This window comes from Schistocerca nitens, chromosome 1 (assembly GCF_023898315.1).
Source record: "Schistocerca nitens isolate TAMUIC-IGC-003100 chromosome 1, iqSchNite1.1, whole genome shotgun sequence".
Classification (NCBI taxonomy): domain Eukaryota; kingdom Metazoa; phylum Arthropoda; class Insecta; order Orthoptera; family Acrididae; genus Schistocerca; species Schistocerca nitens.
This window is the reverse complement of record NC_064614.1, coordinates 355,588,925-355,613,988: the sequence shown is the minus strand read 5'-3', so window position 1 is coordinate 355,613,988 and position 25,064 is coordinate 355,588,925. Positions and strand designations below refer to the sequence as shown.

General features: G+C 39.0%; 1 protein-coding gene across 1 annotated transcript in view; it reads left to right on the top strand.

Moving 5' to 3' along the window:
* LOC126248822 (eIF-2-alpha kinase activator GCN1) overlaps positions 1-25,064 on the top strand; it is a 282,568-nt gene that overhangs the window by 112,956 nt on the left and 144,548 nt on the right. The window contains exons 12-14 of the mRNA XM_049950239.1: positions 15,037-15,161; positions 19,705-19,883; positions 21,587-21,806. Coding sequence (XP_049806196.1) covers positions 15,037-15,161; positions 19,705-19,883; positions 21,587-21,806 — 524 coding nt within the window. The remainder of the gene's footprint in view (positions 1-15,036; positions 15,162-19,704; positions 19,884-21,586; positions 21,807-25,064) is intronic.

Below are 25,064 nucleotides of genomic sequence, written 5' to 3'. Positions count from 1 at the left end.
GTCATTAAAATGTTAACATTTTTAGGCAGATACTTTATGTTGGTGAAAGTATGTGTTTAAAGCTGGTGGTAAGCAAAAAACGTTATCCAAAATCATACTGAATGCTTTTTCAGAAAATTATTTGGACAATTAGCTCAGGACCCTGCTCGTAGCGTAAATGATTGCGGAAACGTACTTGACCTCTTAGCAAAAAATAATCCTGAGCAAATAGGGAGCATCATTATGGATGCAGGGACTATTGACCATGAGAACATAGCAAAACTAAGTACCGTAATGTCCAAATCTCCCAAAACTAAATGCAATGTATATCTATTCAAAAAAGCAGATAAAAATTTGCTCGATGCCCTTCTAGGAGGCAGTCTCGACTCCTTCCAGTCTGACTGTGTAAGTGTAGACCAGACAGGGATTTAAATTGAAAGAAATAATATCAGTGGCAATTGAGGGATATATACCAAATAAATTATATGGTCGGATTCAAAAAATATCGTTCTTAAGAAGCACAGCTAGTTCCTTATTCTCATCAAATAGTGAGTGCTACCATTAGGGGATGTCAAGTCAATTCCATATTTATAGTTTCCCAGAAGGCTCTTGATACCATTCCTTGCAAACGACTTCTAATCAGATTGTGTGCCTATGGAATATTTTCTGTTGTGTGACTGGATTTGTGATTTCCTGTCAGAAATGTCATAGCACATAGTAACTGAAGGAGAGTCATCAAGTAAAACAGAAGACATATTTAGCATTGCCCAAGAAAGTGTTATAGGCCCCCTGCTGTTCCTGGCCTGCATAAATAATTTAGGAGATAATCTAAGCAACCCTCATAGATTATTTGCGGATGATGCTGTCATTAATCATCTTGTAGAGTCTCAGGTGATCAAAACCAATTGCAAAATGATTTAGACAAGATATCTGTATGGTGCGAAAAGTGCCAATTGACTGTAAATAATGAAAAGTATGAAGTCATCCACATGACAATGAAAAGGAATCCACTGAATTTGTTACATGATAAATTTCACAAATCTAAAGACTGTGAATTCAAGTAGATACTTAGGTATTACAGTTATGAATAACTAAACTTGGAACAATCACATAGATCATTTTGTAGAGAATGTGAACCAAAGAGTGCAATTTCTTGGCAGAACACCTAGAAAATGCAAGACATACTAAAGAGACTGCCTACACTATGATTGTCCATCCTCCCCTGTACTATTGTTGCATGGTGTGGGATCCACGTCAGATAGGATTGACGGATGACGTCAAAGTTCGAAGAAGGGCAGCTTGTTTTGTATTATCGCGAAATAGCGGAGAGAGTGCTATGGCTATAATACACAAATTGGGGTGGCAACCATTAAAACAAAGGCATTTTTGTTGTGGTGAGATGTTCATGTGAACTTTCAATCATCAACTTTGTACTCCAAATGCAAAAATATTTTTTTGGCTTCCTCTTGCATAGGGAGAAATGATCATCGTAATAAAATAAGAGAAATCAGAGCGCGCATGGTAAGCTTTAAGTGTGTGTTTTTCCCTGCGCACTGTTAGAGAGTGGAATGGTAGGGAAATAGCTTGATGGTGATTTGATGAACCCTTTGCCAGGCACTTAATTGTGAATTGTGGAGTAATAATGTATCAGTAAAACAGTTTTCAATTTTGATTAGCTAGAATATGTTCATATTAAAAATTTCTCAAGGAGCATCTTGAAAAGATCATCATCTTATGTTTAAAGTCATCTTCTGCTCTTGGGTAAATACAGTAATGCTTCAGTGCTTGATTCCCTACTCATTCAATTTGATATCTTACCTCCACCTCCTGTACTAGAACTCGTGCCACGTAATATGGCGAGTGAGATCCGTATGCGCAGAAGCACAGACACGTCACGTGATGTGCCAACCAATAGCAGTCAGCTAGCCATAGCATGTGCTTGAGTTCAAATTTTTGTAATGTGCAGAGTGAGTTTACAACTGGTTTTAGCATTGTGCATGACGTTTTGTTGAAAGTTATTTCATGGAAATCTGATCATTATGAGCAGCAAAAACAAATCTTGCCAGAATTACACAAACAGACGAGAGAAATAGTGTTTTGCGTGTATTCAGGTCCTTAGATGGGAGATGGAAACCGCATCCATGTATGATCACAAATTGTCTCCCGATTCTGCCAATTGCCAAGAACAAACTGCTGAGATGTACGGTATCAGGTTGAGAATTGTTCAGTGCATCACGAGCCAAGCCAACACATCTGCTGAAGAGAACAGATGACGTATTTTTAAGTTGCCTGGTTTGTGCTGAAATTTAAACTCTATGAAATTTAAACTCTATGATTTCAGCAAGAAAATATTTGACATGTATAGTAAAGGTGAATATCCTAAAGCAGATAAACTTTGTTCATACATGAAAGAAGCTGACAGTTGCAATGGCAGAAAATCTGCCATGCTCAGAATTTTAAGGAAAATGAGATTTAAATACAGAAATACCAGTGATGGAAGAAAACTCCTGTTAGAGAGAAGTGACATTGTAGCCGCAAGAACTGTGTTTTTGATATCAATGCAGGAGTAAAAAACCATGTTTTTGTTACCTCGATGAAATGCATGAATGAGAACCATTGAGGACTATGTGCTAGAAGGCAAGTGAAGATGTTGGAGGCCTGAAGGTTCCTGCAGGTAGATGCCTTATTGTGCTTCACACTGGTTCTGCAGAGACAGGCTTCATACTAGAAAGTAAATTAATATTTAAGATATCAAAGTCAGAGCATTCAGATGACGAATACTCTGAAATGACTTAATGTTATCTTCAAGCAGCGGTTTGCACAACAGCTACTCCTGTATCTGGGGAAGAATTCTGTTATTGTCATAGACACTGCAAGCGTGCAATCTGTACAAGTGGATAACATTCCTACTTCAAACGCCAGGAAGGACTAAATTATTTCGTGATTTCCATTTAATGGAATTCCTCACACTGCGTCACAGGCAAGGGCAGAGTTACTCATGCTCTTAAGTGCGTACAAGCCTAAATACTGCACTTATGAAATAGATGTACTTGTAAGACAGCATGGTTACCGAGTAATCAAGTGACCACCATATCACTGTCACTACAATCCTATTGAGCTGGTATTGGTGCAAGTGATCGCCCATATCACAGATAGAAATAGCAACTTCCAGCTTTCTGACATTGAAAAACTAACAAATGAAGCAGTGAACAATGTAACTATCTCTGCATGGGCAAACTGCATCAAACATTCAGAAACACTGCAGGAAGTAGTTTTTAAAAAGGAAATCAACAGATACTCAGGGATTGAATCCTTCATAATTAAACTTCATGGCTGTGATTTGTTTGAATCAGATACCAAGGGTGAAGACGATGTTATGGGCTAAATGTGTCAGTACTGTGTATTACTGCATTAAAAAATATACCTACAACTTAAGCCTGTATTATGTAAGTTGAGACTAGGTTTACTTGGCTGATAAAAAGATTTTTATTCCTTATTGAGTTTTGGTGTGGACATTGTTTGAAGTTATTCTTTGATCTTCAACAACTAGCCAGTTTTGTTATAACCTCTATTTAAAGTTTGACTCCTAGCCATAAAAATATGAGAGATTTATTTTGTATGTATACTAGACAGATTGCTGTCTTCAACTTTGAAACAGTAATTATTTGTTAGTTCCACATGATATGTCAGTGATGGAATATTCTAATATCTTCTTCAACAATTTGTGTTGGACAGATTATTCTGCTTCTGATTTTCCTGAGGTTATCCCCAACAAACAGTTAGTGGAAACTTGTTTTATATTGTCTACGGAAATAACTATGTACAATAGAAAAGTATAGACAACAATTATAAATTATTTTTTTAAAATAATGATTTTTACTGTAGACAGACCTTCTTTATATTTTGTGAAATAAGATTCTTTGAGCTGCATGCCGAAAAAGTACCATACATGTAGATGGCTTAGACATTTGCTTAAATCGCTTAAAAAAATACAGGTATAAATTTCATATGTGCAGAAATTTACTCTGCAACTCCAAATAAATAATTGTGACTTCAGTTTGCAAGTCATCACAATGTGAACATAATATTCAGGTTAGGAAAGGAGAGAGAAATACTCATAAATGTGTCACAGTTTTTACCAGTAATCACAAGTATTGCAAAACCTTTTATGAGCGTTATCAAAATTCTTTGAGGATTATTCAGAGCCACTGCTGGTCCATGGTGTGTCACGAAATATGTTTTTCACAATGTTTCTCTTCTTCTTCCTTTCAGATTTTGTTTTGCAAGACATCACAAGATGAATATACTTTCCAAATTTGAATGGGAAAGACAAATCAATGTGCTGCAGCTTTTTCCAGTTGCTCATCATATTTTCTTGCACCAATTTACAGAAATGACAGACAATGCAAATCTCTCTGTTATTGTTATCACTCTTCCTGCTGTTACCATGTGTTGTTATTTACATTACACATTTTGTACGACCCCATACTTTGAAGGCACACAGTTTGATGATGTGTTCTTCTCCACAAAGGCACAAGTTACTGTGCTTGTCATCTTTCTTGTATGCAAATGTAATGTTAATCATCAGCTGCCAGTAGCCGACTGTCGAGTGGAGTGCAGATATCGCACAGTCTGGCTGCTCCAACACTACTAACTGCCGGCTGTGCAAAGTCTCCAGCCACCCGCCAAGTTATGTGGTGTGCAGTATAGCTGCTCACTCACCCTGCAAAGTATTTCCACTCTGTTACCTCCAAACTAGTCTCATTTCCTTTGTCACATAGTTTGGTCTAGCTTAATGACTGGAATCTATTTGACCTCTCACTTTGTACTGCATAAAGTCATCCACTTTCCAATCAATTGAGACAGCACAGTGGTTAAGGCATTTGGGAGACCTGCTGTTCAAATCCCTTGCCCAGCTATCCAGATTTAGGCTTCCTTGGTTTTCATAAATAATTTAAGGCAAATGCTGACTTTGTTCCGTTGAAAAGGACATGGCCAATTTATTTCACTGTCCTTACACAATCTAAGTACGTGTTACATCACCAGTAATCTCATTAAACCCCAATCTTCATTCCATTCTTCCACTCTTCACAAATACTCTACCTTTTACTTAGGTCTCCCACTCTTCCCCTGTGTGCACCTACTTGTTTCAAACCAAGATGATGTTTCCAAATCCTTTCTAATCTTCTTCATATCTCCCCCCCCCCGCCCCATTCCACATTCCACATCATTGATCAAGAATGCTGCTTGCCCCAATCAGGTGTGAGTCACGGGAGCAACAGTAGCTATGTGAGTTGTAAGACTCTTTGTTGCTGCAGCAAAGAAATTTGAAAGCTGATATATTTTTCATACTTGCTATATACAGCATCCGACAAAAAGACCACCCGTATTTCAAAATATAGTCATGATTGAACAAAGATACAGAAATGTCATTTTATATTAGTCTGTTCTAAAAGTTACGTCCACTAAATGGCATCCTCCATTGTTGACACACTGACAAAGCATTTTACAGAAGTTATCCATAGTTCTTTGTGTTATTTCCAGTGGAATGGCAGCCTTTTCCTGGGTGATTGCCTGTTTAAGTGCTGGCAGAGTTGTTGGGTGATGTTTGTAGTCTTGAACCGTTAAGTGCCCCCCCCCCCCCCCCCCCCGAAAAAAAATCACAAGGTGATAAATTGGGAGATGTAGGGGGCCAGCCAATGTATTGTTGTGAAAAGAAATGATTTTGAAGAAGCAACTGTCTCAGAATTTCTAGATAACGCTGAGGAGTGTAAGCTATGGCTCCATTTTGTTGGAACTGAACTTCTCGCTCTTCATGGTCCCAACAAACTGTTTTAACTTTGGTCAAATGAAGGTCTCTCTCATGTGACAGTAGTGATTTGATTAACCATTACTGTTACATCATCTCTTTGAAAACAATACGCAGCCCACATCCCATATTCAGCAACGGCACAACAAACTGACACACAACAGCTGTGGCATGGTCATAAGTGAAGCTCCTGAGAGTTTTCTGCGGTCCCGGTAGCAGAAAATTTGTTTGTTTATATTACTTGACAAATGGAAGCGGGCTTCATCAGAAGAAATCAAAACACCACCAGAGGGAATGTTGTGAAGCATTTCTTCACATACAGCTTTGCAAGTTTCAAAATATCTCTCATTTAATTCTTGGGTAACTATCATTTTATTTGGGTGCATGCAAAGAGGTGTGTGAAGGATTCTTCTTACACTCCTGTCAGGCAATCCCAAGGCAGCTGCATGTTTAAGTGTTGAATACTTGGAGATTGCTGGACAGGTGCTCTCACACATGCCACATTGATTGGCGTTGTTACAGTCCCCAAGATCAGACAGTAGATTTTCTTATCAATGCAGAACCTAATGCTCTAAAGTTTAATACCAAAAGGCATATAGTTTTTCTATCATGAACAGAATCATGTCAGCAAAGTTTGAACTGAATGTGACATGTGCACTGAGTAGTAATCACAGAACCACCATTACAAATATACACTGAGTTGATAAGTCATGAGATAGCGAAATGCACATAAACAGATGGTGGTAGTATCGCATATACAAGGTGTAAAATGACATTGCATTGACGGAGCTGTCATTTGTATTCAGGTGATTCATGTGAAAAGGTTTCTGACATGATTATGGGAGCATGACAGGAACTAGCAGATTTTGAACACAGAATGGTAGTTGGAGCTAGATGTATATGACATTTCAGTTCAGAAATTATTAGGGAATTCAATATTCCAAGACCCACAGTGTCAAGAGTGTGAAAATTTCAGGCATTACCTCTCACCATGGACAATGCAGTGGCCGACAGCCTTCACATAATGACTGAAAGGCACAGTATTTGTGTAGAGTTGTCTGTGCTAAGAGACAAGCAACACTGCGTGAAATAACCACTACAGAAAGACAGTGCAATGAAATTTGGCATAAATGGGTTGTAGCAACAGCCAGACGATGCAAGTGCCATTATTAACAGCACGACATTGCCAGCAGTGCCTCTGCTGGGCTTTTGACCATATCAATTGGATCCTAGATGACTGGAATACCAGGGACTAAGCTCTGGTGTGCTGGGTACAGGCTTGGCGATCCCGGGATTCCTGAGTTGGGCACTGGTAAGTACTGCCAGTCCTCTGTCCCAGCAAGCTCTAGGGATGCGTCTGTGACAAATGTACAGCACAGTGTTGGAACATTGTGTGTCAGAGGGCCAGGGTATCTTGACCACCCAGATAGCAAGGATGGTAGAAACCTCTATAAACAACCTCTGTGCTGCACACTGATAATACGCATGTGAAAAAGTCGTTAGCAGGCAACATCTGTAAAAACAGCCTAATCTCAGTTGTATAAGACTTACCTAGGTACGTGGGGCTAGGTGGACTTTTATTTCCCTAGCTACTCGTGAGATCGAGATGACACCCTTGAAATTCACTGCTCCTCCTTCCAGCATGAATAGTGGGCCACTGGTAGATACCAGCAACCAATCAAACAAGAGGGCTTGTGTTGCCTGACCCCCTATCTTGGGGATTACATAGTCTTACAGTTTCTGGTTATAGAACACATGCTGGTGGCCAGAATGTGCTTCTTATAGTTAAATGGAAAGAGGACAGCTTTGAGAAAGTTTCACTTTTCTATATACCAGGTGTACAACTTTGCTTCCGCCGGTTTTTTCCCGACATTTGAGGCTTTAATGAAACAAAACAGTTTCACATGTATCATTCAAAGTATTTTCCTCAGCTGGTCACTACTTTCTCCCATCTTTCGAGCAGTGTACAAATTCTGTGTCGAAAAAAATTGTTCATATTTTGAAGTGATCCACGAATCAATCCAGTTTGTGACTTCTTCATGAGATCGGAATGTTGGTCATCCAGGCCATGTGCCATTGATCTAAACAGGTGACAGTCAGAGGGAGCAATGTCTGGAGAATATGGTGGGTGGGGTAGGACTTCCCATTTTAATGTTTCCAAGTATGTTTTGACCTCTTTTGCAACGTGGGGCCGAGCGTTGTTGTGCTGCAAAATCACTTAATCATGCCTCTCGCTGTATTGTGGCTGTTTGTCTTTTAATGCTCTGCTCAAACGCATTAATTGCGTTCGATAGCGAGCACTTGTGATTGTTTCACTTGGTTTTAACACCTCATAGTACACGGCACCGAGCTGGTCCCACCAAACACAGAGCATGATCTTGGAGCCGTGAATATTCGGTTTGGCCGTCGAAGTGGAAGCATGGCTGGGATATCCCCATGATTTTTTGCGTTTAGGGTTATCGTAATGAACCCATTTTTCGTCCACGGATGTAATGCGATGCAGAAATCCCTTCCATTTTTGTCACTGAAGCAACTGTTCACAAACACACAAACGCCGTGAACATCTTGGTTTTAGCTCACACGGGACCCAAGTTCCTTCTTTCTGAATCATGCCCATAGCCTTGAGACAATTTGAAATGGCTTCCTGTGTCACTAATTGTGCCAGTTCTTCTTGGGTTTGACACAAGTCTTCACTCAGCAATGTCTCCAATTCTGCATCTTCAAAAACATTCTCTCTTCCACTATGCCTGTCTACGACGTTAAAATGACCATTCTTGAAGTGTTGAAACCACTCGCAACATGTTCTTTCGCTAATAGCATCCTTACCGTATGTACTTGAGAGCATTCAATGAGACTCAGCCGCTGTTGAATTCATATTGAAACAAAACAGTAACATCTCCTGCAAATGATGAGACTTAGGCTCGTAAACTGTTATTTTCAATCAAGAACAACTTCATGATGCAGACACAAATCGACTAATGTTTGAATGATGCTATGTTGACCGAGGTCCAAGCTAACTGCCTGATGTCTGCGACCTGTTTCTTTCGACCGCTACTTGTCGCTGTCGCCACCTGTCGGCTAACTGCGGAAGCAAAGCTGTACACCTTGTAGAAAAAGGTTTAGAGGTCATCATTGCAACTCTGAAATCTGTCAGATGCTTACAAAATGGGGCCCTTTTGGTAGAAATACCAGAGTGAAGAACATCCAAAAAGCTCAGTGCCTTGAGGAGTATGCAGTAGAAAGTGAAATGCACGGCACCTTGAACTACAGCAAAGGTGTTGTAACTTGCAGGGATCTGTGTGACATTCCCAGGAAGAAGTGAAAGCTGAGTGGTCCCAGGAAGGCATTGTTGAGGTGCAAAACATAATGAAAATGGCAAATGGCGATTTAGTGAAATCAGACTTGTTTATACTGACTTTCAGCAGCACGAAACTTCCTGAGCACGTTAAGGCCTGTTTCCTTCACCTCAACATGCGACCTTATTTTACCCACCCAGTGCCCTGTTTTGCATACCAGCACTTTGGGCATACCACTGTATGTTGTAAGGGAGAAGCCACTTGGTAAGGCTGCCCAGAAGTAGTGTGTAAACTGCTCTGGGGGTCACCCTGTCAAGAGAAGGGACTGCTGTGTTTCCCTTGAAGAAAGGAAGATACAAGAGATCAAAACAACAAAGTGTATCTCATGTTGTGAGGCCAGGCAGCCCCCAAAGTTTGCTACCTCCTTTGCATCTTTTCTTAAACAGCCAGTTCACAAGGCTAATGCTGCTACACAAACGGAGACTGCTGTTGTTAGCACTGGTACCTGTCCTTTCAATGCACTTGTGCTGCTGTAGTTACTTTGAAGCCTGTACCTCCTCTCAGAATATCAGACAAGGTCATGGTTGCCAACATTGTGGAGCTCTTCGCTCCTCCACAGGTTCCAACTGCTCCACCATCCATCAACACCCCTCTCTGTGACATTTCTTGTGACTCATCTTGAAAGTCAGTGGACCTTAATATCAGCCTGTGGTACACATCTTGCCGAACACTGCTTGTGTTTGCAGCAAAAACCAATTTTAAAGCACCTGATGCTCATGTACAGCAAGGCTATACACACTGTCACAAGGAGGACCTGTCTCGGGAAGGGCCAAGGGAGGGGTCACTTTGTTTGTCAACAATCTGCACCACTCCTCTGCTCTCCCCCTAGCGACTGTTTTACAAGTGGTTGAAGTTAAACTTCATGTGTGTCGGAGGATCTCTGTTACTCACTGTACTCACCTCCGCACGATGCGATAGGCTCTGAAGTTCTAACGGATTTTACAGAATAACACCCTCGACCATTTCTCCTTCTGGGGGAACTCGGTGCTCATAATGTATTCTGGTGCTTGAGATACACGTGCCGTAGGGGTCAGGTCTTGGAGAACCTCGTGATGTCTACATCCTCAATATCGGCAGTCCCACTCATTTCTCGGCTGCTACTGGATAATCCTCGGCCATTGACTTCTCTTTCTTCCCTCCTGCCCTTCCAGACTTAGCCCTGTGGGAAGCAACGTATGGCCTTTATTCCAGTGACCATTTCCCGTTGCAGAGCCAAGGCTCAACACATAATTAACACCAACTGTTTCACTTGTTCCACAAAAGAATGGGGAGCCATCAGAAGGATTTTTGGTGAACACAGTTTTTACTATTTACTGCCGTGCTGAAATAGGTGTCTCCAAACAAAGCCTGGAGACATCGCTCAGATGATAGAAGAGCATTTTACATAGACTGCTGCCAATGCCGACCAGAATCCAATGTTTTGCCGCTACCGTGCGACTGTAGAGAGGGGCAAGTTTTACTTCAGATCCCACAATTCTGAGTCCTAAAGCTCTCCTTTCTCTACGTAGGAGATGGAATTGACACTGTCTGAGACTCCTGATACTGCACCCAGTTGTGACCAAATCCAGTACTGCATACTTAGACATTTGTCCTCAGTGTCAAAAGAAATCTTCTTTGAATGAATGCTTTTATTTTATAAGGCAGATGGGTCACTTTCTCAATTATTGGAGAGAGATAGTTTTGATCCCTCTCCTTATGAAACTAGGAAAGGACCGCACATGTCCCAGTAGTTACAGGAGTATTGTCTTAATGCGCTGTGTTGGGAAGACTGTTGAGTGAATGGTTAACAGTTGTATGGTCTGGCTGTTAGAGACCAGATAACGCCTTAGCCACTCTCAGAGTGAATTTTGGAGATTTTGTTTTGAGTGGGGCGGCACAGTGGTTAGCACACTGGACTCACATTCAAGAGGACAGTGGTTCAAACCAGCATCCAGCCATCTTTATTTAGGTTCTCTGTGATTTCTTTAAATCGCTTAAGGCAAATGCTGGGATGGTTCCTTCAAAAGGACACAGCCACTTTTCTTCTCCATCCTTCCCTAATCTGAGCTTGTGCTCCATCTCTAATGACCTCATTGTTGACAGGATGTTAACCACTAATCTCCTTCTCCTCCTCCTTCTTCTTCTTCTTCTTCTCCCCCTCCTCCTCCTCTGGAGATTTCGGTCCACTGTCAACAATGTGATCCTGCTAGAGGCGGCTGTTCAGCAGGCTTTTCTGTGTAAATATCATGGTCGTGGTATTTTCGTTGATATAAGTAAGGCATACAACACTCTTTCATCAGTGGGCATTCGAGGCCATCTTCCCATCTTCATGTGGTCTTTCCTGTATCAAGCTGTTTTTTAGGCCCTGTCTTTGTGACATGGTTTCAGATCATTTTGAGCAGGAGAGTTGTGTCCCTCCAGGCAGTGTTTTAAGTATTACCCTCTTGGTGTAGCCATAAACAGTTCCTGTACAGTACTTCTTATTTGTGGACGATTTTGCTGTTTTCTGTTCCTTCTACAGTGTTGCAACAATGACTTGCCAGTGGAAACTAAAAAGTGTAGAGATTAGATGAGTGGCCTGCGAAGATGGGTTTTCAGTTTTCTTTCTGCAGGTCCCTCATCCACCTCTGGGATGCCTTTTGTCCATGAGCAATGAGGCTATTTGGGATCTGCGGTACGGCGTGTGCTGGAGTCACTTGATGTGGAGTGAGTAAAATGCCAAATCCAGGGTTTTAACTGTCTGCCACACTGGTTACTGTAGAGGCCCAGTGTAATTTCAGATTTAGTACAGTACAGGAGAGATTGCACTCCCACATATGTTTTTAATACATTACTGAAGGACATTTCAACTCAGCACCCCATCTTTACACCTGTTATTATGAACGGGTTGAAACAGGGGGACTTTGTTGGTTGCTCTGTTGTTTCCCCTGATCATGTCTACAAGGTCTGACTGCCTCAAGACTTTACTGTCTTCGATGTGGAATTATATGTGAACTTGCAGGCACTGGGGCAGATGAGATGTGATTTGAGTACTAAATTCCTTGTCTGTTCAGATTCTCTGAGAACACTTCATTCTCTACAATGCTTGCACGCAAGAAACAAAGTAGTCCAGAATATCCAGGATGCCTGCCTCCAACTACAATGGTTGGGGAAGGAGATATTTTTTGCTGGGTGCCAGAGTACATGGTTCTTGTGGAGAATGAAAATGTAGCAGCAAAGGATGAAAATGTAGCCGCAAAGGAGGCATGTGTGATGCTCAGTTAGTTTGGTGTTCCTTCCCCCTGCATGCTATCGCCTCACTGTTGAGGTACAGAGTCTTGCATTGATGAGAGGATGAGTGGCTGAAAGTAACACAGTAAGCTCTGTCTAATACAGCCCACAATGCAGCTGCGGTGTACCTCCTTCCAGCCACATCAGTGGGACAAGGTCCTCCCTTGCTTGTCTTCAGGTAGGCCGCAGCCATATGACACACGGCATCTTGCTCCACAGGAGGACCATCCAGTGTGTGGTGCTTGTGACATACAGATCACTGTACACCACATTTTATTAGATTGTGTTTTATTTTATGACCAGAGGGCAGTGGGTGATTTGCTGACAGATCTGCCCTCTGTTTTAAGTAATGTTCAAGTAAATGTTGTGGGAGCTAAAAAGTTTTGTGATTTGTCCAGCAAGTTCCTGAAAATTTTAGGGAGATGTTTTTAACATGTTAACAGGGTGACTGGCTCACCCATATTTTTTGTAAGTGGTGGTCAGCCAGTCACATTTCCCTGTGCCTTTCTTTTAACTCCTCTATTGTTTTGTTTCTGTTTTAATCCCAGGTATAACATCCTTTGCTCTTCCTCTACTGTCTATGGCATGTGAGATAGTGTGTGAGTGAGTGAGTGCATGAGTGTTATTATATAGGATATCTCACTGCATGATAACATTTTCGTAATTTTATCCACATTTTTCTTTTAGTGTGTGTATGGGTGCTGATAACCTCATCATCAAGCACCAGTAAGCCACACACACACACACACACACACACACACACACACACACACACGCACACGCACACGCAAAACTGGAGATGGAGAACTGTAGTATTATCAGATGAGTCCCGATTTCAGTTGGTAAATGCTGATGGTAGGGTTCAAGTGTGGTGTAGACTCCACGAAGCCATGGACCCAAGTTGTCAGCAAGGCACTGTGCAAGCTGGTGGTGGCTCCATAATAGTGTGGTCTGTGTTGACATGGAATGGGCTGGGTCCTCTGGTCCAACTGAACTCATCAGTGACTGGGAATGGTTATGTGCAGCGAGCGAATGATTTGGCCATCAAGATCACCTGACATGAATCCCATCGAACATTTATAGAACATAATCAAGAGGTCAGTTTGTGCACAAAATCCAGCACTGGCAACACTTTCACAATTATGGACAGCTGTAGAAGCAGCATGGCTCGGTATTTCTGCAGGGGCTCCTTCAGTGAAAAGTTGAGTTCATGCCACATCGAGGTGCTGCACTATGCTGGATGAAATGAGATCCTACATGCACATCAGTATCCCCATCTCATGTCACACAGTGATCTATCAGATACGGGAGGTCTTTTTATCAGACCCTATACTTGACCTCTGTTCAGTGCCTCCTGTATTTTGTCAGTCAGGATCTACCATCATATGTTTCACCCCCTAATTTTTCATCAACAGAATATTTACAGTTTTTTTGATAAACTGAAACTTTACATTTTTTGCATATGACACTGGTCAACTACTTTCATTGATGACAATGCTACTATAGAATTTTTTTTATCGGTCATTAATTGAACTGACACTTACTTATTTAGTACTTTTGTAAAATAGTATGGAGCTTCAGAAGAAAGATTGGGAGGAAACAGGATTTATCAACAATTAAGTAAGAATGTTAACTCAGAACTTCAGTGATAAAAGGTGACAGTACAGAGTGAAAAAGATCTGCGATGAAACATAAATTGTTGATTTCCATTTCAATATGTTTTTCTGGCTTCCTTGAGTGATGTTATAGGTGAATTTGTTATTTAATCACCGATGACTTAAAGTTGTGTATGCTGCCACCTGTCTGTAGTCTGTCAGTCTTTTTGTCTTGTCAGTCTGTAGTTTTAATTTGGAGATAATTTTGCTTTAAAAATGCTAAACATATTTCAACATATAAACAGGATAATACAAGCAAATAAATAATTGCAAATGGCTAACTAACAAAATATGCTAGAGACTTAAAAAGGATAGTTATAATTATGAACAGCATAAAAATAAAGCCTAAATATTTTTGTGACTTGTATTTTCAGTGAAATTACATCTTCATGTACTTTACAATTATGATTAACAAAATGGTAACCCAATATACCTATGCTAAAACTTTGGAACAGAAATTTTAAGCAGTGCCAGTTTACATAACATTGTAACGGTATTTGGGATTAATGAATTATGCCTGAAACTCCCGGTATGAACATGAACTAATTTGATGTTTTCAGTCGCTGCGCATTATAGTCTGCCAAAGATTGGTTATTGATTTTGTTGCAGTGACCACTTGATACAAACAAGATGTAGAATGCCAGCAGTTCAAGGTGTGCATAGACATTATTTTTGTGTATCAAGGTGGTGAATAGTATGTTGCAAATGTGACTTGTCAGTATATCTATTTGAAATGTCCGCCTCAAGTAGATTTTATTACTCAGCAATTTCATATCTTGTTTCATGTTACTTGTCACCCATCAATAGACAGGTTGCTAGGCAGTAGCTTCTGTTGCTTGTAGGTATTCATGCTAAGTACTGTAAAGGCTACCACATAGGTTTGTGAAAAGCAGCCTCTCAAATTGAGAAAACTGTTTTTAATTGTTCACCTTCCAGTGTACCTGCATTCCCTGTTCAAATAAAACTGAAAAGTGTGTGTTCTTTACAGTTCCACATTCACCAGAGTTGTGGTTGAAGATATTGAAATATTTGAAACAGGATCCAAAGGAGTTTATATTACTTAACAAAAATAAATTAAGAAGGTTATTGATACAAGATTATACTGCATCTCCTGTGAGTATGGTTCTATATTGGGTGTCAAGTGCTAAATTTGTTCACAGTTTGTCTCTAGATTAGATTAGATTAGATTAATACTAGTTCCATGGATCATGAATACGATATTTTGTAATGATGTGGAAAGAGTCAAATTTTCCAATACATGACATAATTAAGTTAATTTAACAACATACTTAAGTTAGTATAAAAACTTTTTTATTTTTTTGTGTTTTTTATTTATTTTTTATTTTTATTTTTTAAATATTTTTTGTTTTTTTTCTTAATTTCTATCTAAAAATTCCTCTATGGAGTAGAGGAGATGTCATTCAGAAATTCTTTTAATTTCTTCTTAAATACTTGTTGGTTATCTGTCAGACTTTTGATACTATTTGGTAAGTGACCAAAGACTTTAGTGCCAGTATAATTCACCCCTTTCTGTGCCAAAGTTAGATTTAATCTTGAATAGTGAAGATCATCCTTTCTCCTAGTATTGTAGTTATGCACACTGCTATTACTTTTGAATTGGGTTTGGTTGTTAATAACAAATTTCATAAGAGTGTATATATACTTCAGAAGCTACTGTGAATATCCCTAGATCCTTAAATAAATGTCTGCAGGATGATCTTGGGTGGACTCCAGCTATTATTCTGATTACACGCTTTTGTGCAATAAATACTTTATTCCTCAGTGATGAATTACCCCAAAATATGATGCCATATGAAAGCAATGAGTGAAAATAAGCATAGTAAGCTAATTTACTAAGATGTTTATCACCAAAATTTGCAATGACCCTTATTGCATAAGTAGCTGAACTCAAACGTTTCAACAGATCATCAATGTGTTTCTTCCAATTTAATCTCTCATCAATGGACACACCTAAAAATTTGGAATATTCTACCTTAGCTATATGCTTCTGATTAAGGTCTATATTTATTAATGGCATGATACCATTCACTGTACGGAACTGTATGTACTGTGTCTTATCAAAATTCAGTGAGAGTCCATTTACAAGGAACCACTTAGTAATTTTCTGAAAGACAGTATTGACAATTTCATCAGTTAATTCTTGTTTGTCAGGTGTGATTACTATACTTGTATCATCAGCAAAGAGAACTAACTTTTCCTCTTCATGAATATAGAATGGCAAGTCATTAATGTATATTAAGAAGAACAAAGGACCTAAGACTGACCCTTGTGGAACCCCATTCTTGATAGTTCCCCAGTTTGAGGAATGTGCTGATCTTTGCATGTTATGAGAACTACATATTTCAACTTTCTGCACTCTTCCAGTTAGGTAGGAATTAAACCATTTGTGCACTATCCCACTCATGCCACAATACTTGAGCTTGTCTAGCAGAATTTCATGATTTACACAATCAAAAGCCTTTGAGAGATCACAAAAAATCCCAATGGGTGGTGTTCGGTTATTCAGATCATTCAAAATTTGATTGGTGAAAGCATATATGGTATTTTCTGTTGAAAAACCTTTCTGGAAACCAAACTGACATTTTGTTAGTACTTCATTTTTACAGATATGTGAAGCTACTCTTGAATACATTACTTTCTCAAAAATTTTTGATAAAGCTGTTAGAACGGAGATTGGACGGTAATTGTTGACATCAGATCTATCCCCCCTTTTATGCAAAGGTATAACAATAGCATATTTCAGTCTATCAGGGAAAATGCCCTGTTCCAGAGAGCTATTACACAGGTGGCTGAGAATCTTACTTATCTGTTGAGAACAAGCTTTTAGTATTTTGCTGGAAATGCCATCAATTCCATGTGAGTTTTTGCTTTTAAGCAAGTTTATTATTTCCCTAATTTCAGAGGGAGAAGTGGGTGAGATTTCAATTGTATCAAATTGCATAGGTATGGCCTCTTCCATTAACAGCCTAGCATCTTCTAATGAACACCTGGATCCTACTATATCCACAACATTTAGAAAATGATTATTAAAAATATTTTCAACTTCTGAATTTTTGTTCGTAAAGTTTTCATTCAATTTTATGGTAATACTGTCTTCCTCTGCTCTTGGTTGACCTGTTTCTCTTTTAATAATATTCCAAATTGTTTTAATTTTATTATCAGAGTTGCTGATTTCAGACATGATACACATACTCCTGGATTTTTTAATAACTTTTCTTAATACAACACAGTAGTTTTTATAATGTTTGATAGTTTCTGGGTCACTACTCTTTCTTGCTGTCAGATACATTTCCCTTTTCCAGTTACAAGATATTTTTATACCCTTAGTAAGCCATGGTTTGTTACAAGGTTTCTTACGAGTGTATTTAACTATTTTCTTGGGGAAGCAGTTTTCAAATGCATTTACAAAAATGTCATGAAATAAATTATATTTTAAATTGGCATCAGGTTCACGGTACACCTCATCCCAGTCTAACTGCTGTAGGCTTTCCCTGAAATTTGCAATTGTTAAATCGTTGACTGAACGTACTACTTTGGAGGACTGTTTAGTATTGCTGAATGGAGCTATGTCATATATTGTAACTAGCTGTGCACCATGATCAGAAATACCATTCTCAACAGGCTGGGCATTTATCTGGTTAAACTTATCTTGGTCTATAAAGAAGTTATCTATCAGTGAGCTGCTATCCTTTACCACCCGAGTAGGAAAATCAATAACGGGCGTCAAATTGAAAGAACCAAGTAATACTTCAAGGTCATTTTTCCTATTACCCTCTTTCAGAGAATCTACATTGAAGTCCCCACAAATAATAATATGCTTCCCCCTGTCTGACAGATAGCACAACAAGGAGTCCAGATTTTTCAGAAATACATGAAAATTTCCTGATGGGGACCTATATACAGTTACAATTATAAATGTGCCTTTCTTTAATTTAAGCTCACAGGCACATGCTTCTGTATGTTTCTCTACACAAAACTTTTTTGTTTCTATACTTTTTGCACAATGACAACTTTTGACATATATGGCAACTCCTCCTTTCTCCATATTTTCTCTCATTACATGTGCAGAGAGCTTATATCCACTTACATTTACCTTTTCCATATCAGTAACAATGTGATGCTCAGACAGGCATAGTATATCTATTTCATCCTCAGCTTCTAAATCTTCTAAACAAACCAGAAGCTCATATATTTTATTCTTTAAACTCCCAATATTTTGATGAAATATACTTACATTATTTTTAATTATACTTTTATGAGAACCTTTCCTTATTCTAACATTTGCAGTACTCTCCTGTCTGAGTTTCTCATTGTGCTTAGGCCTAGTTCCTATACCAGTGGTCACATGGTGTTCAGAGAGGCAGATTATGTCAACTGGGTTGGGTGACTTTAATTCATCAATGCAATTACCTAGGACTGAGGTACAACTTGGTGGAGATAAAATTTCTGGTGATTGGTGAAAATTTATAATTGACAGCTGTGATTGGTGATCCAATGTGCTAGAATTGTGCTGTTTAATTTCTTTCCTAAACTGAAGATTTGTTTCAATCCTGACCTCTCGTAGAACTTGACATCTTTCTGTCTTACCTATCCTAAAAAAGGTGCTGCTCCAACACCTGTAACCACTGGTATTTTACCATTCGTGGCAGTGCCTCCCCCCCTTAAATTTCCTGCTATTACCCCAGCCAGTTTCCTCTTCCCTTTCCTGTTGAGATGTAGGCCATGCCTGGTATAGTCCCACCCACCTACTGAGAGAATCAACAGGAACCCCACCACCCCCCGCACCCGACCCAAGCAGCCGTTCCAACTCCAAATTAACTCTCCCAACAGAAGAGTTCAAATGAGGCCGGTCATGGCGTCTCAGGACAGATACAAATTCAACATTGATGTGTCTCGATGCCGACGCAATCTTTATCAGGTCACACTCTATACTGTACCCAGGATCTCTGTCGATGCTGTTCCCTGGCCCTCCCACAATAACCACAGTGTCTTCCCTGGTAAATCCTTTACAGAGTGAACCTAAATCCTCTGTCACCTGATCCAGACTAGCACTTGGTTTGAAAAAATTTGTGACCTGGTATTCTGGTCCTAATTCCTCCTGCAGAAGTGGGCCTACACCTCTGGCATGAGAACTGCCTAACAACAAAACTTTCTTCCTTTTCGATGACTTTCCTACATTCTTTTTCAATTTCCTATTGAAAGTTTGTTGTGTCCTCTCTACACCTACCTCTGCTTGAGGCTCATCAGTTTCTAACTGAAGCAACAGGTCAAACTTATTTTTGACATTCACCACAAAACTGTCAGACTTAGTTCTAGGCCTGTTCCTTCTGCTACCTGTTGCCACTTCCCACCTCTCTTTGCCCTTCTCCCTCCTTAACCTGTCCAGATCTTCCCTAGCCTGATCTAGCTCAGCCTGAAGGGCAGCAATTTTCCCCTCCTGTACCACAATCTTCCTATCTCTGCTACAAATCCTACATAACCACTGATGAGCCTGATCCACTTTCCCAACACTCACGCCACTGCAGTCCCCCCAGTGAAAAAAAACTACTGCATCCATCATACCAAACCCCGGAACTAACAATTCTACGGCAAGTCAGGCACTTCTGTTTTTTAATTATGTTTATTATTTTTACAGAGTCTTGAAAATTGTCTAAGAACAGTTACAAGGTTGAGTCCAGCAGAAATGGTACCTTCTGTAATAGAATTTTCTAGTGAATATCTCAATTCATCTGACATCTTGCATGTAACAAAAGATGAATATTTCACCTATCTGACACCAGAAGGAGAGCTCTATGATAAAAGTGTTATTGCTGGGTAAGTACAGATTACGATTTTTGTGTATTTATTATTATTATTATTATTATTATTATTATTATTATTTCATAAGGCCCCACAATCGAAACATATCATTAAATTGACTTATAATAACAGAACATTTTAAGTAATAATGCTAATATACATTCTGTCCCAGGAGGAATGGTCAATATTCACAGATATGATAGGATCAATCTTTCAAACCAAAAAGCCTGGTATACATGGGCTCTAAAAGCATACCTTATGAACTATGTATGAGCATGTCATCTTCTTAGATCCTGTGAAACAAATCTCTTCTACCGCAAGCTCTTTGCTTTCCATATTTTGAGAAGTGGCAGTATGCACCAAAATACGAAACAAATGTCTAATAAACTTTGGCTCTAAAGTGTGTATTTTAATGCTATGAGCTTTGAAACACATCTCTTCTACTAAACAAGTATTCGTAGTTCTTAACGTACATGTTTTAGAGCCCATGGTCAGTAGACAGTGTTTTCTTGTTTGGTCCACATTACCTCCTCCCAAAATATGGAAAGCAAACAGCTTTCATTAGAACATATTTGTGTCACAGTATTGAAGATGAAGTGCTCATACCTCTTACAGTGTGCATTTTGGGGTCCGTTTACTAGACTTTTTTTGCTTTGAATGACAATTTCTGTTATATCCCTGAATGTTGTCCATTCCTCCTGGGGTACCATGTATAGCATAACAAAAAATTACACAAATAAAGAAATCTTTATGTGGTATTGTGTATTCTTGAGCTATTTGCTAATTTTTTTTGTGAATATTGTAACAAATGATAAAAGCTTGATTCTTAGTTATGGGTGGGTGTGATAGTATTAATGATGATCAGTTACCAAGGAGGGGGACAGCACTACTGTCTTGTGGCAGTATTTGCCTTGAATATTGTAACAAATGATAAAAGCTTTATTCTTAGTTATGGGTGGGTGTGATAGTATTAATGATGATCAGTTACCAAGGAGGGGGACAGCACTACTGTCTGTTGGTTGGGTTGTGACAAGATTTATTTAGTAAAATGGAAGCAGCATTTCTTTTCTCATTATAAATGGCTTGAACCCTTTTTACGTTAAAATATTGCCTCATTGGTGAGATTCTCTCCACATATCAAATGAAATATTCTCACAGTAGTTGTTTTGTATAATTATTAATCTTGTGTGACGTAAAAAAAGATGAACCAGCCTTAAAGTTCTTGTAGAAAGTATTTGTGCTCCTTCTTATGATATAAGTCATTTACTAGGGACCTAAAACTCATAAGACATTATATATAAGCAAAGTAGAAATATGGCGAGAACATTTGTGGCACACAGGGTAGAAAGCAGAAAGATATTATTGGACAATTAAAGAGGGACTAATTGAAAATGTAGGAGTTAATTGCATTAGAGAAGTGGTTACTTCCAGTCTGAGTCCATTCATTCACTCATTCATTCATTCATTGGTGTGACACACAAAGCAGTGTCTATATCTTTATTGATCGAAGTTGACCAGTAATACCTTATGTTCAATTATAGAGACTTAACGTGCACCACTAACCATTTTCTGTACGTCAAGGCTCCAGAGTACCTGAAATGAAATGTCCTTGAAACTTTTGTCTCTGTTGGAAGTTTTCTGTGATTAGAATGACATTCTCCATCAAAAATGGAAGAATTGAATTTATCAACTACGTGTGATTTGTTATACTGTTGCAGAAAAGATGCAGACGACGATCTAAATATAAAGAATATGAAGAGAGAAAGCAAGGCTTATTCATATAAGGAACAGTTAGAAGAGCTGCAGTTGCGACGTGAACTAGAGGAAAAGAAAAGGAGAGAAGGAAAACTGAAAGAACCAGAACTAACTCCAAAACAGAAGGAAATTTTAAGACTTCAGTTGGAAAAAGAAAGTGCTATAAGGGCAAGACTGACTGAAGTATGTATATGACAATTTACATGAATTTTAGTGATAGTTAATCCCAATTGTTAGCTTCCTTATAAGTTAAGATCACTAGCAATTTTGCATTGCTGGTAACATGAATATGAAACACAATCTCAAGTCATCATTTTCTTCTTCTTCTTTTTTTAATAAATCATCACCCATGTATAAATGATGGTATAAAAGTTTTTCATAAACATTTTAATATACCCATGATGCTACTATTGGCATACAGTGTCATTCAGAGTATTATTAAAAGGCACAACTCTAATGATCATAATTTTCATTTCAGTTATCTTCAGCATTCTGTTAGTTTGGTGTGACATACTTTTAATTTTTTCCCCAACTCTCAGTGTCTGTCTATTCCTGTGTTCTGACTGCACTCTTCACCCTCAGGAATCGATTTTTGTAAATTTTCTTGTGCTCTTTCACTGCTGTGTATACTACATATAATTCCCATTAGTAGACAATTAACTAATCACCTATGTTTCAGATTGAGACCTATTGTTTGCTTTTGGTCATCATCTTTTAATTCAGTCAGAAGCAAATATGTGGTAATTACCACTAAAAACAAACAAGATAAAGAATTATTAAGTTACACTACTGTTGCCCAAAATTTTGCAATATCTATTGTGCTCGGAGTCACGAGCAGAATATCTTCTGTGTGAAGTGCAGGACATGGATGATAGACCAGTATGTGTTCCAGTGGTGTGTTGTTATCTGCAATCACAATTGGTGGTATCCAGAGGGAAGTGTAATTTCTGGAAGTTACTCGTGGATCTTCCATCCCCAGATTGAAGGTTGTAGAGTGACCTCCACATGATCCAGTTCTGTTCATACCCACGTGAGTGAGTTTGATGACCAGGTTGAGTTATTCTCAAGTCAAGAAATCCATAGTTGTTTCCTTGCTATAACTGCTGCTGTTTGCAACACTGAAGTTATCCTGATAAAACTTCTTCTGGACCTCAACTATGGGGCTGCTGGAAGTACCCATATAATAGATGGTCTTCAGGTTAATCCGTAATGCATTCCATTTAATATTGAGCTACTAACAAATCTACATTGTACTCTGTGAGTTGCATCAACCACTGTGTGATTGCTCACTGAGACCTATAAAGACCTACAAGCTTCTCAGGTATTTATTACTTGAACATTTCAACTGATATGAAGTGTTTTCAGACGCTTTGAATACTTACATCACAAATAAATTCTGCAGAGATGAAATCAGTCAGCTAAAACACAGGAGAAGTGAAATTGCGCACAATGGTTACAGTTTTTCATAAATTCTTGAAGAGAATCGCTATAATGATAAATTTCCAGTTTGGTTGCTGTTGAGCAGGAACACACAGTGAAGCAGGTCAGTGACAGAAAATACACTGGAAGTTGACTGGACATTGCAGGACATACAGGATCTCATTTTCTCAGAATACTTGTACAAAACTGGAGCAAGGAATGCCTTCCACAACCTCAACTCATCACAGGCAGAAAGCTGCACTTGGGTGGAATGAAAAGTGTTGCTGTATAAAGGAGGCTGCTGATAAAATATTGATATTTTCTTCCAAAAAATATTGATATATACCGCCGATATTTTTACCCTAATATATCGACATCGAAATGGTGATATTGAGTGCCAATATTTTTATTTATGTATATATATTTTGTAACTTTTGATAAATATTTGAAACTATTTTATTTATTTATTTTTGAAATTGCAGAACAAGATAATTTTACTTTTACTGTGAGGGTGTCATACTACTTTTTGAACTTTCATAATGTCCAATCTTTGTCTTTGACTGTGTCAAGCAAATATAGGTAGCACAAACAAATCCGATTGCACTGAGGGGTGGCAGTGTGAATTGAATAATAAGATTTCCAATGTGAATAAATAGCACACCAGTTGCATTAAAAAACAGTTTTTAACGCAACTAGTGTGCTATTTCTTCACATCTGCATTCTTCAAAAAACAGTTGCTGAAAATCGTGAACAAAAATCGAAATGACAAGAATGGTTGGTCTTTGCATTGGGCAGAGATGTGTTAGGGGAAATGCTGATGTAATTGGCACTTGACACTACTAACAGAAACTGCAACGTTTAACTTCACCAAGCAATTTTGACACTACAACTGCTAGGTTCTGGCGTTTGCAGAAATGAAAAAAACAGTATAAAGTGTTCTGGCCAAATCCAATATGTGACAAAATCAAACAACAGACGCATGGGACACCTTTTGTTTTCCCACTTAATAATAAATCAATATTTATCTAAAAACAAAGATGATGTAACATACCAAACGAAAGCGTTGGTATGTTGATCCGCACATATACAGACACAAGCAGACATGTGTAAAGGCAAAGAGTTACCCACCAGGCCTCAACCTCCGCTAATTTCAAGTTGCCGCCGCTCATACCTCACCTGTCATTCAACATCATCTTTGCCTCTGTACTTCCGCCTCTGCCCAAACCAAAATTCTAGTAGTATTTTGGACTATTCATGTCTTTAGAACTACATGATACATCTGAATCAACATTTTTGTAGTTATATATAAAAATGTGTCCATGCTGACAAAGAAATACAAATCACAAAAGACAAACAACAGTTAAAATGATCTGCATTCAACAAGATTTATCTTAAGATGGATTGTTACTGAAAGGGAAAGAAGAAAGGTTGTATTGTACAATTTGACTGACACCTACCATGCTGCCGTAGTAACAGCACTTACCTGTCAGCTCATTAGATATCTTTACTAGTGCACACATTGTTCCTTTACTCAAAAAACAAATAAATCAAAATATTTTTATGAAACCACTACAATGCCCCTCCTATGAGATCGACTTCCCTGGGAGCCACGGTGCACAGTTTGGACACCCCTTTCTTAACTATTCCAAGGCAGTTAAATCCATATGTTAGCTATTGTTACATCAAAATAATCAGGAAGAATTTATCTCTTCACCAATTAACCTTTTCCCTTCTATTTATCATTCCCCTCCTCACAAGCTGTCCCTCTTCCACCTGCCTCCTCACAACCTGTCCCTCTTCCACCTCTCTCTCTTCCACCTCTCTCTCTTCCACCTGCCTCCTCACAACCTGTCCCTCTGACACCTGCCTCCTCACAACCTGCTCCTCTTACACCTGTATCCTGACACCCCCTCCCTATTCCACCTGCCTCTTCACACCCATCCCTGTTCCAGCTGTCTCCTCACAACCTGTCACTCTTCCAACGGCTTCCTCTCACCCTGTCCCTCTTCCAACGGCTTCCTC